The 14,228-nt window shown below is 48.8% G+C and overlaps 1 protein-coding gene across 1 annotated transcript in view; it reads right to left on the reverse strand.

Annotated features, from left to right (window-relative positions):
- EPAS1 (endothelial PAS domain protein 1) overlaps nucleotides 1–12,649 on the reverse strand; it is a 90,180-nt gene extending 77,531 nt beyond the window's left edge. The window contains exon 1 of the mRNA XM_059943419.1: nucleotides 12,101–12,649. Within this exon, the coding sequence (XP_059799402.1) occupies nucleotides 12,101–12,126 (26 nt within the window). The 5' untranslated portion in view covers nucleotides 12,127–12,649. The remainder of the gene's footprint in view (nucleotides 1–12,100) is intronic.
- Nucleotides 12,650–14,228: the final 1,579 nt, after the last annotated feature.

Genomic DNA, 14,228 nt, shown 5'->3' on the forward strand with positions numbered 1-14,228 from the left:
GATCAGTAGAGACTGACAAAAAGCATGGCCATCTCTCTCCCTACAAATAGTGGGGCGTTGAAGGGCCTGTCCTATCTTTCTGTAATGATCAGACTCAAAAACCTAGAATCTACAATGACAAAGGGCAAGAAGGGATAGAACAAAAGCCCCTATCACGTTATTAAGGGGACAGAGGCTTCACCATCAAAATGAGAACGTGGAATGAGCACCACTGCACCCGTCCACAGAGCCCGATGGAAGCTATTTTAGAACACAGTAAGCTGTCCCCTTCCAGCCGCCTACTCTGGACACTGGGAGGCATTTATTACCCTGAGGCGTAGTACAGTCCAAAAAGAAATATATTCTAGAGTAATTTGGGCACATTTGTGGATGACTGATTTCCTAAGCAATACAGAGGAACATTCTTAGCCTTATGAAGGACAACCATGGCACCCTCCAACCACCCTTTGGTGCTTACACTAGAGCCAGCTGGAAGATAACAGATGTGCCCTGAGCAGCTCCCAGTCCAAATAACTCCCAAGAGAAGCAGGCACTGCTCCTGTGGCCCCAAGGCAGCCCTAAGATTCCATCACATCATGACTCAAAGAGGAATCATGATGTCCTCAACTTCCCAACACCAGCCTGGGCTTGGTCCCCCATCTCCCATCTTTTAACACAGCTCCAGATTCAGCTCTGGAAGGAGCCGGCTCACCAGCACTGGCCTGTACACCCTCATTATTCCTACCTCCTCATTTTACTCCAGCTGTTCACCCCCGCTGGAATGCCCCGAACCCATCTGCCTATCCAAATTCTACCTAATCTTCAAGACCTACCTCTTAATGCTCCTCCATTAAACCTCCCTCTAATCTATGCTGATCAGTTCCTTTCCTGAAACTATTCACAACACACAAGATCTGTTTACCCTTATTCGCACTCAGTTACTATCAATCTTCCACAGTTGCTCAATGTTTTATCTGAGCTAGTTCTGACTTCCTAACAAGATAGCAACATCGTAAAGATGGGGCTTAGACAACCATTAACGTAAACCATCTTGCATTGTTTTAAACAAATCATTTTAGGAATTCCTTGACTCACCAACTAGACTCTAAGCCTCCTGAGTGCAGGGGACTAGACTCTAATGCCTCTTTGTAACCTCACTACATGGCATGGCACCTGAATTTAGTAGGTAACCTAGAATGTTTGTACACGGTGATGATGACAGTATCCACACAAACTTCACTACATGCATGGTGGGTGACCAAGGAGGATGGGTAAGTTGATCTGAGCAAAGGTTTCTGCCTAAATCTCTAACCTGCTGCACTAAGCCCAAAGTTCATGACATAGATCGAATTACTGAGTCTACAAACAATTACTGGGCACCAAATGTGGGCCTCTGTTCTGAGGGCTGTGGGAAGAAAGAACAGAAAAAGATAACTGGGTTTCTGCTCCTGAAGGACTTACCACCTATGTGGTGCTCAGGGACAGATACACACACATACACACTGAAAAGCAAATCGTAAGAGCATCATACAAGTAATAAGACACAGACTGAAGACCATATAAATGCAGGGGTAACCAATGTGCTGCGAATCAGGAAGGCCCCGTAAGGAAGATGATTTCTAAACTGAGAGTGGGTACTCCCCTACACACACTTTCCCACCTGGCTTTTTTAAACTTTAACCTAGAGCAAGTAAGTACTTTGTTGTTTGGCTGGTACTTGCCTTGGTGCATTGGGCAATCTTGAAGTGAAGCACTGACTTCACAATACTAGCCTAATGTTTGCATTTGATGTAAATCATGTATCAACCAGACCTGCCTATGGTCTTGTGGGTATTTTTTTCTTTTTCCTCTCCCTTCTTCTTCTTTTTTTTTTTTTTTAAAGGAAAATAAATAAAGGGCTCAAATCTACATGAAAAAGAAAAGCAGAGCCCAAGAGCCAAGCTTTCCAAGTGAACCAAGAGATATTGACAAAGCAATTGTATGATTTTTTTTTAATTAAGCATGATTTTGGGGACTCAAAATATGCACGGTGTTTACAAGGCACATTAGAAAATTAGACATCCTTGCCCTTGAGCAACATGTAATGTTGCTGGAAAGACAAGAACACAAGAAATGTCATTAGATAACAAGGAAATATAATCAGGCGGGCTCTCTCGTGTAAGTCACCAAGAGCTAGAAAGGAGTGCAGGGGGAGGTACTGGTGTGGGAACTACTGCAGGAGGTTCTGTAGGACTTGGGGGACTCAGGCTCATGCTAGGAAAGTGGGAGATACTCGAGTACAAAGAGAAGTCAGGAGAGCATCCTAGATGGAGGGACTGGGCTGAGGGAGCAGAGGTGGGAAAGGGACCTGTGACATGGAGTGAACCAGCCCTTGTGGCAGAGCGAGGAGAATGGCACATCTGGGGTTCAGGAAGCACACTGGGTGATGGGGAATGGGGTCAGAGGGCTGGAGTGGGGTCCCTGATTGTCAACGAGATGAATTCCCACAGCTGTGTAGGCTGCCCTTGGGAAGAAAACTGGACCAAGGATCCATGTCCTCATTCAGGTTTTGTGTGTGTCTAGCTAATCCTTGGAGATCTTTAAGAGAAACACTCAAATCCACAAAAGGAACCCCTTCCCCACCCTGAAGACTCTCTGTGCTCCAAGGACATGACAACCCTGCCTAAAATAGGGGCAGTATCAGCACCATGCAAACCTGTTCTGAGAGGCTAGGAAAGCTCTTTTAGCAGCCAGGCTGCTTCCCAGCCAGTCAGATAGCAGGGAAATGCACGGGGGTGCTAATTTCCAGAGAATATCAGAAAGCGCCAGAAAGTGGGGCAGCCACACAGTGGACCAGGATTTCCCCCTGACTTCTTGACCACCCCAAAGAACCTCACCAAATGGGAGGGGCTGTGTCGGCTGTGCCAGGACATGCAGAGCGAAGGCAAGGAAGCCAAAAAACTGTGAAGGGGCTGGCTCCCATGCCCCACCTACCACTAATTCCCCTGAATCCCTGGTATAGAAGAAAAGACAGACTCCTGTGGCATGGCGATATGGTTACATTTATAGAAGCTCCCTTGTCACCAGCAAAATGTGACCTTCATACTTTTCTTATCTTAATATCTGGATAAACATTTGTTGTGCAAGCACACAAATAAAGGTTCTAAGGGTGAAATGTGGTGTGTCCAGTAACACCACGCAGCTCTGAACCCAGGCACCAGAAAGTCCTTTTGGCTCTGGAGATGACTTCTCTCTCTCTTTACCCTGGGCACCAAAATTAGCTTCATCAACCTCAGCCAGTGCTGGAGTGAAGGCTGCCATGCTAAAATAGTATCTGAGAACTCTTGGAAACACAGGAGAGAAACACAAGATTACGGTGGTTTACAAACACCGAAGAAAGCAATTTCACTGGAGTGCTTCTTAAACCAGATATAGAGGGAAGGAGCATTATTGGGGTTTAGCCTGGAATCTTCACAGAGCGAATGATATTCTTCTAGCTCCCTGAATTCTCCACATGGCATATTTTATATACCGTGATATAGTCAATTAAACATGAGTATTTTCATTCAGAAAAATAGTGTAGAGGTTATATGTTCATAAAAGAGTGGTTATCAAATGATCTGTGCTTTACTTGCACGGTCCTATTATTTCTAGAACACTCTGTAGAAACATCACAGAGTCCCATTTCCCCATATATCTGACCGTCCAGAATTGTTTTTTTAAATTTTGTTTTGAAGTTCTGAAGAATGGGCCCTCGAAGAGCTCCTCACAGGAACTATTTTCTGCTGTTTCCACATGGAATTCATAAACAGAGACAAGCAACTGATTTTGTGTGCGCACATAAAGCCATTCTTTCCTGCAACTGCGTATGACGTATTTTCCAGGACAATCTTTCTCAATACTCCAAAGTGCTTCAGCAGCAGGAAGCTGTAAAGGTAGGAAGGAGGCCTGTAGATATTTGCTGTAATTACTCATTAGTAATGAGAGTAGTTAGCACTGAAGTTTGAGTCACCCCCTTTGGGCTCATGCTCCTTCATTAGCTTATAACAGGTGCCCAGGAGGACACCTGGGTCCAGTTCTAGCTTTCACTGCAGGTGACAGGGTTTGCTTCTTTTCACAGCTCAATTTCTCAAACATAAAATTAGGATAATGTGTTACCCTTCCTTCCCCCTGCCCTCTACCCAGAGGCAGTCAGGACAAATCTTATTCCAAGTGGTAACAATATGAAAAATTTGTATCAAGGGTAAAATATACATATTTGTTAAAACGAATACAACATCAAGAGACAGAGAGAGAGAGAGAGAGAGACAGAAAGAGAGAGAGAACTGTACGACTAGATACCCAGCACAGTGATTTAAATGATTATTACCAAAAAAAAAAAAAAAAAAAATCATACACTTTAACCAATGTATTTTTAAAGGATTTATAAAATGCTTCTGAACACAGATTGAGGCCATGTGTCCCCTTATTCATAGTGAGCCACTGACTCCCCAGTCATAGGTCAAGAGCAGGGAGACTCAGACTGAAAACGAGATCGAAAGAGTCAACTAAAGCTGTTACAGAATTGATGAACTTCTAAAAAGACTATCATATCAGCTGTACCCCCAGCATCTGTGGGCAGCCAACACCGCGATGGGGGTTAGTTAACCTCCAACATTACAAGTGTGAGTACAGAAAATGGAGTCATTTTCCCACTCGTGTGCTTTATTATACAGCTTCATCCAATAAAATCACTCATCTGTTATGATTCCTAGCACTAACCTCTCAGGTTTGATTTTTTTATTCAAAGGTACCATGGATATGGGATGCAGAAAGTCACTGGAGGAATATAAGAAGAGATTTCTAACAATCCACTTCCTTGGCTTTGTAAAATTGGGAAAACGCCAGATGGGGGCATGGCAAATCAATATATATTTTTTAATGGGGTCATTTTCCTTACTGACAAACCACCTTTTCTGAAATATCTTTCCACATGAGAAAAGGACCTGCTTCCCAGAGTCATTATCTCACATAGAAGTTACTTGTAACTTTAAAAGTGAAGACTTTTTCCAAGTGAAGGGGGGAAAATGTGCCTCCTGGGAACATGTAAAGGTTCTGATGGTCATGCCCTATTATAAGTTTGCTGATGTACAACTGGCCCCTGGAAACAGTCTAAGGAGGTCAAGCAAACCGGTACTCTTGAGAATTCAGGAAAAAACAAGACCACTTAGAGGTAGATAATATTCTGGTCCATTCCACACACCTGTCTTCTTGGCTCCAGAGAGCTCACAGGGCCCCAGCACTCTTCTTGATCTTATACTTGCAGATCAGTTCTGTGGCTTTCCATAGCGGGACCAGACCACTGGGGACAAACTGCACCAACCTCTACTCGAAAATCGCAGATACTGGCACGCCATGCATGGCCATCACACATACAGTGATATGCAATTGCCAATATGGCTTGCTTCTCTCTCCGTTATGATATGTTCATGCAATTGTGTTTTACAGCACTAGGAAAACTCAACAAGCCCTTCGAGGTTCACAGTGCAGAGGCCAATGGTGTGATGGCTGTGAAAGCTTGGGGCTCATCAGAGAAGGGCTCTATAAAAACGCACCATACTATTATTGCAATGATCATAGCTATTCTTTATTTCCCCATCCATTCTCTCCTTCCTGTGCTCACAATTTCAAAAGATCAAAAGGGCCAGAGGCAGTCTTGTGCAACTTGATTTGGAGATGGCTCTCCAGAAGCCACGGAGGAAGAGCTTCGAACAGGTTCTTCTGCACAATGGAGTCTGAAGATTACAGGAATTACTTAAGTCTTGCCACCTGTTAAGAGTGGGAGGTGGAAAGCTTTCAACTTCTTGGGGGCAGTAGAGAGCCACCTCCTGCCACAGTGGAGGAAAACCCATGAAAAGTTAAGAGTTTCCAGGGCTTCCAAGTCTACCGTTCATATCTTCAATCCCTGTCTGTGTGTGAGGTTCCATACAAGTGATGAGTCACAAAAGAGAAAAGTAATTATAATAATTATAAATACAACAGCAAAAGCAGTTATCATTTATAGAGTACTTTCCATGGGTTGGGCATGGTACTAGATACTTTATAGATATCTTAGGTAAGGTAAGGCAGTGTGGATCACTGGTTAAGAGTACAGACTCTGGGGAAATCAGCTCGGTGCTCTGTGTCCACCTAGAGAGGTGGGATAGGGAGGGTGTGAGGGAGACGCAAGAGGGAGGGGATATGGGGATATATGTATAGGCATAGCTGATTCACTTTGTTATACAGCAGAAACTAACACAACAATGTAAAGCAATTATACTCCAATAAAGATGTTACTAAATAAATAAATAAATAAAAGTTTAAAAAACATACTAACAACAACAACAAAAAAGAGTACAGGCTCTGGAGGCATTTTGCCCCATTCGAATCCCAGCTCCACCCATACTACCCATTTGACCTTTGGCAATTCACCTTTCTATACTTTGGCTTTCCCATCAGTGAAATGGGGATAATGACAGGGCTTATCTCACAGGTTGTTATGAGGATTAAAAGAGTTCACCCATGGAAAGTTCTGAGGACAGTGTTTACACAAATATGTGTTCGAGGCTTTTTTGTTTCGTCCTATTGCAGATATAATTTCTATTAAGGACACCCACATTCCTAGTACCTAAAAAGACCTCCAATAACTGTTTGAGGACGATGGAAAACATGAGGATAAGATTTCATGGCCATTTTAAGAAGCAGTAACAAAATGAACCACACCATACATGTACACAATGGAATATTACTCAGTCATTAAAAAGGAACGAAAGTGTGCAATTTGCAGAGACATGGATGGACCTAGAGGCTGTCATACACAGTGAAGTAAGTCAGAAGAAAAAAATGAATATCATATAATATCACTTATATGTGGAATCTAGAAAAATGATACAGATGAACTTATTTGCAAAGCAGAAGTAGAGACACAGACATAGGGAATGGATGTATGGATACTGGGGGAGGTGGGTGGGGGAAGGGAGGGGTGGGATGAACTGGGAGATTGAGATTGACATATATACACTACTATGTATAAAACAAGTAACTAATGAGAACCTACTGTATAGCACAGGGAACTCTACTCAGTATTCTGTGATGACCTAAATGGGAAGGAAATCCAAAAAAGAGGGGATATATGTATAGCTGATTCACTTTGCTGTACAGCAGAAGCTAACACAACATTGTAAAGCAACTGTACTCCAATACAAATTTTTAAAAATTACTAAAAAGAATGAACCACACCAGAACTAAGCCTGTGCAGGGCACTCGGTTCCCCTTCCTCCCATTACTGAGGGTAGACATGTGGGTGGACAGACAGGTGGGTACAGGTAAGGTTAAGCTGCACTACAGAATCAGACATCCAAGAGCAAGGGCTTGCCTTCTCCAGATCACAGAACTTTGGAAAGCCTATTAGAGCTGAACTGACTTCCCTTGGGGAAAAATATGCTTTTATCCATAATACCAGCAGCCAGTTTCAGAGGCTCATGGACCACCCCTCTGAAGTCCATTCACAAAGCCCAGATTAAGAAACTCTCTCTCCCTTCTTGGTCTTCCTAGAATCATAGCTATCTCCACGATTATCCTCAGCAGGACCAGAATCTCTATCCCGAGCCTCCCTCCATGCCCCTCACCAAAGCAAGTGTTCAAAGAAGAGTAAACATTCAGCTTTGGGGGCCCTTCTGTCTATGGTGTCAGACAACACCACAGGGATACCCTTGAACCCCCCCACTTTTCATTACTCTCATTACCCTCAACACTGACTCCCCCTGTTTGACCTCCCTCAGAGCCAGTCTTTATGCTGGTGATCAGGGCCTACCCTGTGTGATTCCAGGGAAAACTAGGAACCCATTCTCCCACTCCCCAACACACAATACTTCTCAATAATTGTCTGTGCTTAAATGTGTAGTTACTGATTGAAATGCTATTAAGAACTTCTTATCTTTAGCTTCAAACGATTTGATCTCAACAGAAAAGTGACAGGTAAGCTGCCAGCTACTGTATTTTTAGTTAAGCTTCCTTGTGTGTCCTTCCCCTCCCCACAAACAAACTAAGCAACTTGAAGACCAGGACCACATTCCCTTATTTCTTAATATCTCTCCAGCATTTTATCCAAAGAGGGAGTAGGTGTTCAATACACATTTGTTGTCTTTATTGGTTTACATCATGAATAGCAGAGCTGGTTTTCATCATGAAACTAGACATTGGTACTGGGGAGGGTGGGGGTAAAGGGTACTGGGGACCCTGCGAGCAAACATTGCTAACTTTACAATATTGGCAAAAGCCCTACCTGCTATGAACTATCAATGATGGTCAGTACCAAATACAATAGGGAAGATTCATTAGGCTAAAATGAAAACTCATGTTGGTATGGGACAGAACTGAGGAAAATACAAACAAACAAAAAAAGGCCAATACCACTGGAGAGATTTCCTGAGAAGTAGAAAAGCCTAAATCTTGAGATAATTAATGACAGCAAATATTTTCAAATGTATTGGGCTGAAATCCTGGAGCACTAAGAATTATCTAATTGGTTCCTTCTATTTGTAAACATTTTACAGAATAGATTCCTAGAAAGTTGAGGATCACCCTACACACACACACACACACACACACACACACACACACACACACACACAGAAAGAGAGAGACACAGACTGACTGATTTACATTCAAAGTGAATTAAACAGTTTTGGTCTCCTGGTTTTCACTCCTAGTAAAAATGCTAACTTATTCAATACAGGAATCAATCTATCAATAGTAGCTGCTTGAATGTCTCTGCTGACAGGTAGGTCTCTGCCTCATAAAGCAATTTGCTCCACCGGAGAACAGTCCTTGCATAAAATAATTGTAAGCTTCCCATCAGCAATGCTGAAAAAAACCTGTAGTCATAGCATTCTTTTGAACTCCATGAAAGCTGTGTGAATTAAATTTTATTCACCTGAAACTATAATGTGTTCCACCAATTCCTTATCACACCTGCATTCTGGTAATGCAATTGGAAAGAGACATCAAATGTTGAAGGAATATTTATAGTAAATATATTTAAATTGAGAAAAACCGTCCAGCAATACTTTTGCCTTCCGAATAGAAAAAAAGGTGGGCTTTGATTTTATTTTAGCAGAGGAACCACTACATCCAGTTGGCAGGGGGAGCCGGAGATAGAAAACTTCTGATCTGCTACCCCTGATCTTCCTCCCACCAAAGGCCCCACACTAAGCAATAGAAGCTTTCTGGAAAGGAGCTCTGAGCTGGGTCTGGCTTTGGGAATGGACTTTGATCCCTGATTATCCAAGGATCCAACTTATATTTACCCAAACCACTCTCCAATCCCCATGTACCTAAGAACTTCCAGACTATTTTCTCTTCCAGGGAAGGGGCTCAGAAATTGTTTTATCAGGAAGTGAGTAGCCCAGACACTTTCTAGCTCTTCACAGAACCAGGAACCTTGATTAATGAGACCTTCACTTCACTCCTGACAGACGAGTGCAGAAAGTGAGTGAGTGCAGCACCCTTAGCAAGCTCGTTTCTGGCCATCTCTGATGTCACTAGGAATTCCCACCACCGCTAAAAGAGCACACTTTGAAACCCAGTTGGCCAGCCAACGTTTAGAAAGCAAACTCTTTTTTATTAAACATTAACATCTCCATCGATGCATGAACGTTCTGGAACAAAATAATCCTGCCCACTTCTTGAAAGACTGTTGTTAGAAGGAACATTGCAAATGTTCCATGAATCTGGAATTTTGGGGAAGAAATGGCTCTGCAGAACCAGAAGAATCACATCTTAAGAACCTATACACAGAATCCTAATCTGAAAGCCCCCATAGCAGGTGTCACACCGAACTTGTGAGGCACTCTGGCAAAGCTAAGGACCGCCACTTACATGACACACCAACTTTCAATGCATTGGTTCACATATTTGAATTACACCTTGGTCCTGCAAGGAGCATGCCCCCAGCAAACAGAGCCAGACTAGAAAAGTAAATACGTCTCAAAACAATTAGCCCAACAGGAATTGGACAACCTCTCTTAGGACTCCGGATGGTGAGGGACACACTGTTTGCCCTGCCAGTCTGCGACATAAAACCAAAGGCAAGGCGCAGAAAGCAGACACGCGGGGCCACCGCCTCTGGCCTCCTAGGCATCTCACAGGCAATCCCCACAGTGGTTCTTAAACCTGCCGCTCTATCGAATAATTCGGAGTCTGATTGCCCAACTTTTTCCTGCTCCGATTCTGGCTCCCTCTATCTCTAACGAAAGAGGCACTACAGCCAGGTATGTCGAAATAGTTCTGCCCCTGCTCCCAAGTTTCTTGCGACGATTAACATACACAATAGCACAGGACCCGCGCAAAGCCGCGCGGGAGAAGCTGACACTTCACACATCTGTCAAGATTACCATCAGGCCCCACCTCCGCGATTGCAACATTCACCGATAGGCATCACAGTTGTAAAATGTACAATAAGTTCTCGCCGGCTCCAGAGCCTAGCGCGCGCAGAGGAGCTGACTATAACTTTGTCTTCTAATCGTTCAGCCATTACTATTGGCAGGCTATACTGGTTTAACAAAATGCGTTGGAATCTTAAAGTCCCTTCCCTGCTTTGCTGTCCTTCAAAGACACAGGACTCCAGGGCTGCTCCGAGGCCCCCGGGGGCGAGCGACGGCTGCAGTCTCAGGGCCCAGAACGGCCAGGGCAAGACTCCCTCAGCCGTCTCAAACCTGGGGGCGCCACCGTGACGCGGGAAGGCAGCTGCGGCCTCAACCCGGGAGCCGGGCTCAATCCCCTCCCCCCAGCGATCCGGGAGCGAAGGGCCCGGGCGCTCGGCCAGAACGGGCGCGATTCGCTCCCGTTTATCAAATCCTTATCGGTGCCCCGAGGTGGGAACCGCCGCTTTCGACCAGAGGATACACGGCTTCTGGCTCCGGTCCCACAGTGGAAGTCGAAACAAGAGTAAATCGACCCAAGCACTGAACTCTTCGGGCTCCCCGGCTCGAGGCCGGTCACCCCAGCCCATCGCGGCTGGGTCCCCATTCCCCGAACCACCGCACAGCCTCCCAGCAGCTGATCTCCAGCGGCTCAGGCCCTTCAGCCGGCCGCGCGTTCGATTACAGTTCTCCGCACACCAGCCCCGCCAGCCGCCGTCGAAAACGGGGCTGAAAGCTCCAGCCCGCGGGGCAGCACGAACGGAGGTTGGGAGGAGAGGGGGGCCAGGCGGCAAGCCACGCACGACTGCGGGAGGCAAGGCGGTTCCCACGTCTGCGCGCCACGCCGTGCGCTCTCACCCTCGCCGGGAGAGGGCAGTGAGAGTTGGCCGGGGTTGCCTCTCCACCAGTGCCGAGACGCTGGAGAGGGCAGGCGAGCAGATCGTGGCTGCCCTTCTCTGTCCTCTTGGGAGAGAGACACCGGGACCTGCCGGGAGCGCCCGGTATCGCCATCCCCTCCCCACACACCAAGACACCTGCCTCCGCGAGGCAGCCCGGCCCACTACCCACTCTCCCGCCGAGGCAAGGTGCGGGATCAGGAAAGCGGCTTCTCCCACCTTCCGTGGGGTCTGGAACCCTGGAGTGTGGCCCTTTGCTGCGTCCTGGCCGCTCTACCGGGGCCCTTCCCAGCGCCGCGCTCCGCCTCCGGCCCCTTGCCAGTTTGGGGAGCAGCACGGGCAGAGCTCGTTTGGAAGAACCCCAAGGGTCCCGAGGAAAAGAGATGAGTGGGTGCTGCCCCTCATGCGGGCCGTGAGAAAGTCGAAAGTTGACCTGAGCCGAGTCAACCAAGAAACATTTCAACATGCTGGCCGCGGGGGTTTGGTGCGGGTGTGGGCTTGGGGGGATGGATTTTGGAAGGTACCCCGGGAGCACCTCCGACCTCTAGGGCCATCTCCCTCGGCCTCCTGGCTTCGCTGCCCGCGCAGATTCCCGACTCCTTCGGGCCACAGAACTCTCAACCGCGGAGCCGCAGCCGCGCGTCCCCAGACGGGGCACCTGCCCTCCCCTGCCAAACTTTCCAAATCTATCCCCCGGCCTCAAAGACCGCTCCGCGCTCCTCTCCCAGCGGCTCGCGGTCGCGCCGGTCCCGCGAAGCCCCGCCACTCCCACCCCCCACCCTGGACCAGCTCCGGACGCCCATTTACCTTTTCTTCTCCTTGTCAGCTGTCATTGTCGCGGGGGCCCTTTGAGACGCCGAACACCTGAGCTCCAGGGCCGGTGGGGGCTGCCGCCGCTACCTTCGCTGTGGCCCTAGCCCACTCCTGGAGGCCCGCGCCTGTGTTAAAGGTCCCGAGCACCCGCACAGTCAGGTTGAAGTTTGCGGGCGGCTGGCTAGGTGCGGGGGAGGGGGGTGGAGAAAGGTGACGGGGAGGAACCTGCACGCGGAGGCGGGGTCGGGGAAAGGAGTGGGAGGAGGCTGTCACACGCAAAAAAAGGGCAGCGAGAAGGGGGCCGAGGTTCCTTTTTCCTTGGAAAAGGAGTCGGGAGTCACTCTTCTGGGTTTTCAAAAAAGAAGAAGCGGCTCAAACGACGGGAGTTCGCAGAGTCTGGGGCCGAGCGGACGCGGAGGCTGAGATGACCATACAGTCTCAGGACACTGCCGAGGATTGTACGGCCGCCTCAGGAAAGCTGGGGCGGGAGGCGACGGGCGCCGGAGCTGTGCGGCGGACCGCTCGCGAATGTCGAGCTCGCGGGGCCGCCAGCCCACTTTAAAAACTCCGGCGGCCTGCGGGGGGGTGGGGAGGGCGCGAGGGGCGCGGGCGCAGCGGGCGGGGGCGGGCGCGCGCCGGAGGGCCCCGCCCCCGCGCGCCCCGCCCCGTCCCGCCCGCGCCGCGCGCCCGGGCAGCCCACGGCGTCCCGGCCAATAGGGAAGCGCGGCCGCAGCCTCTGCCCTGACCCCGGCCCGCCCCACTGCCCCCGCGCTCCGCTCGGTTGCGGCCCGCCCGCCCGGCTTCCGCCCTCTGCGGTTCCAGAAGTTGTTTATGAGGTCTGCGGGGTGGCGGGGAGCTAAGAGGGACTCCGCACCGGGGAGGCGCACCTTAAGTGGGGCTAGGCGGCAGCGAGGAGTCGGTCTCCGGGAGTGCTGCAGGAGCGAGAGTACTCCCGTGCGCCGGCGTCCTCCCATCTCTGCCCTGCCCTGGGATCAGGGCACAACCGCGAGCGCCGAGGGTCCCGCGCTTCGCAGAGCCGCTTGGCGGTGCCGCGCTCCCGCGTCCTTCGCCTCGCTGCGAGTCCCATTGGGCCCGGTGACGGTAATTCCGAGGGCCCCAGCGGCTGCGCTCTCGGCCTGGGCGATGCGCTTATTTTTCCGGCAGAACGCAGCTGGCTTTGCCATCCGGAAAGAGAGAGGCTGGGAGACCGATCCCCTGCGCCTTTGGGTCCGCGGGAAACAGTGCAGTGAAATTGAGCTAGTGCTGCCTCTGCTCTTCTCTTCCTTCAGCTGGCACGTCGGTTGCTTGCGGGGTTGTGCTGAGCTAGCGGGGTTGCGGGAGAGGAGGTCCTTCGAGCGGTCTGGCTTGCCGCAATCCTGCTCCCAACACCTGGCCACCACCGCGCGGGTCCGGGCCGGTTCAGAATTGGAGAAGGCAGTCTGGCTTTACAATGTGATCTTGGGATAAGAGTTGACAGCGTGTCCTCAAATCGCAGAATTTCAGGGCTGCCCAGTGTATTTCCACGTTCCGATTGAAGCCCTGGTAAGGGACTGCAGGTGCTGGGTGTGGGGAGATCGTAGAGATCCAGGGGCAGGCCGTTGGAGCGCAGGGATTTTTCCAGCTGCTCTTTAAGCGCTGTTATGGACCCGCGCCCGTTAGGGAGCCTCTGCTCTGTCCTTCGCTGAGCTGCTCTCCCAAGAATCCCACCCTATTCCCTACCTACATGGCGCCGATCCAGCAAGGATATTTCTGGAAGGGACCGGGGGCTCTTAATCTTTGAAGCTCATTTGAGAAGGTCCCTGCAGGCTTCACAGGTATGAGTTGAAGAGAAAGCATGGGTGGCACCCTGAGACCCTAAGCCTTGCTGTTCCTTTTCCCCCCTTAGTTTCCCCACATTTTATATAAAAATAATCTGCGTAATGAACCTTCAGGACTGTTTTACTAAGTGAAATAAGCCAGTCACAAAAAGACAAACACCGTGTGATTCCACTCTTGAAGTTTCTAAACTAGTCAGATTCATAGAAAACAAACAAAAAAACTAGAAGGGGGTGGGGTGAGGGATTCGTGTTTAATAGGCATAGAGTTTGTGTTCTGCGAGATGAGAAAGTTCTAGACAATGAAC

Source organism: Balaenoptera ricei, chromosome 13 (genome assembly GCF_028023285.1).
Source record: "Balaenoptera ricei isolate mBalRic1 chromosome 13, mBalRic1.hap2, whole genome shotgun sequence".
Lineage (NCBI taxonomy): Eukaryota > Metazoa > Chordata > Mammalia > Artiodactyla > Balaenopteridae > Balaenoptera > Balaenoptera ricei.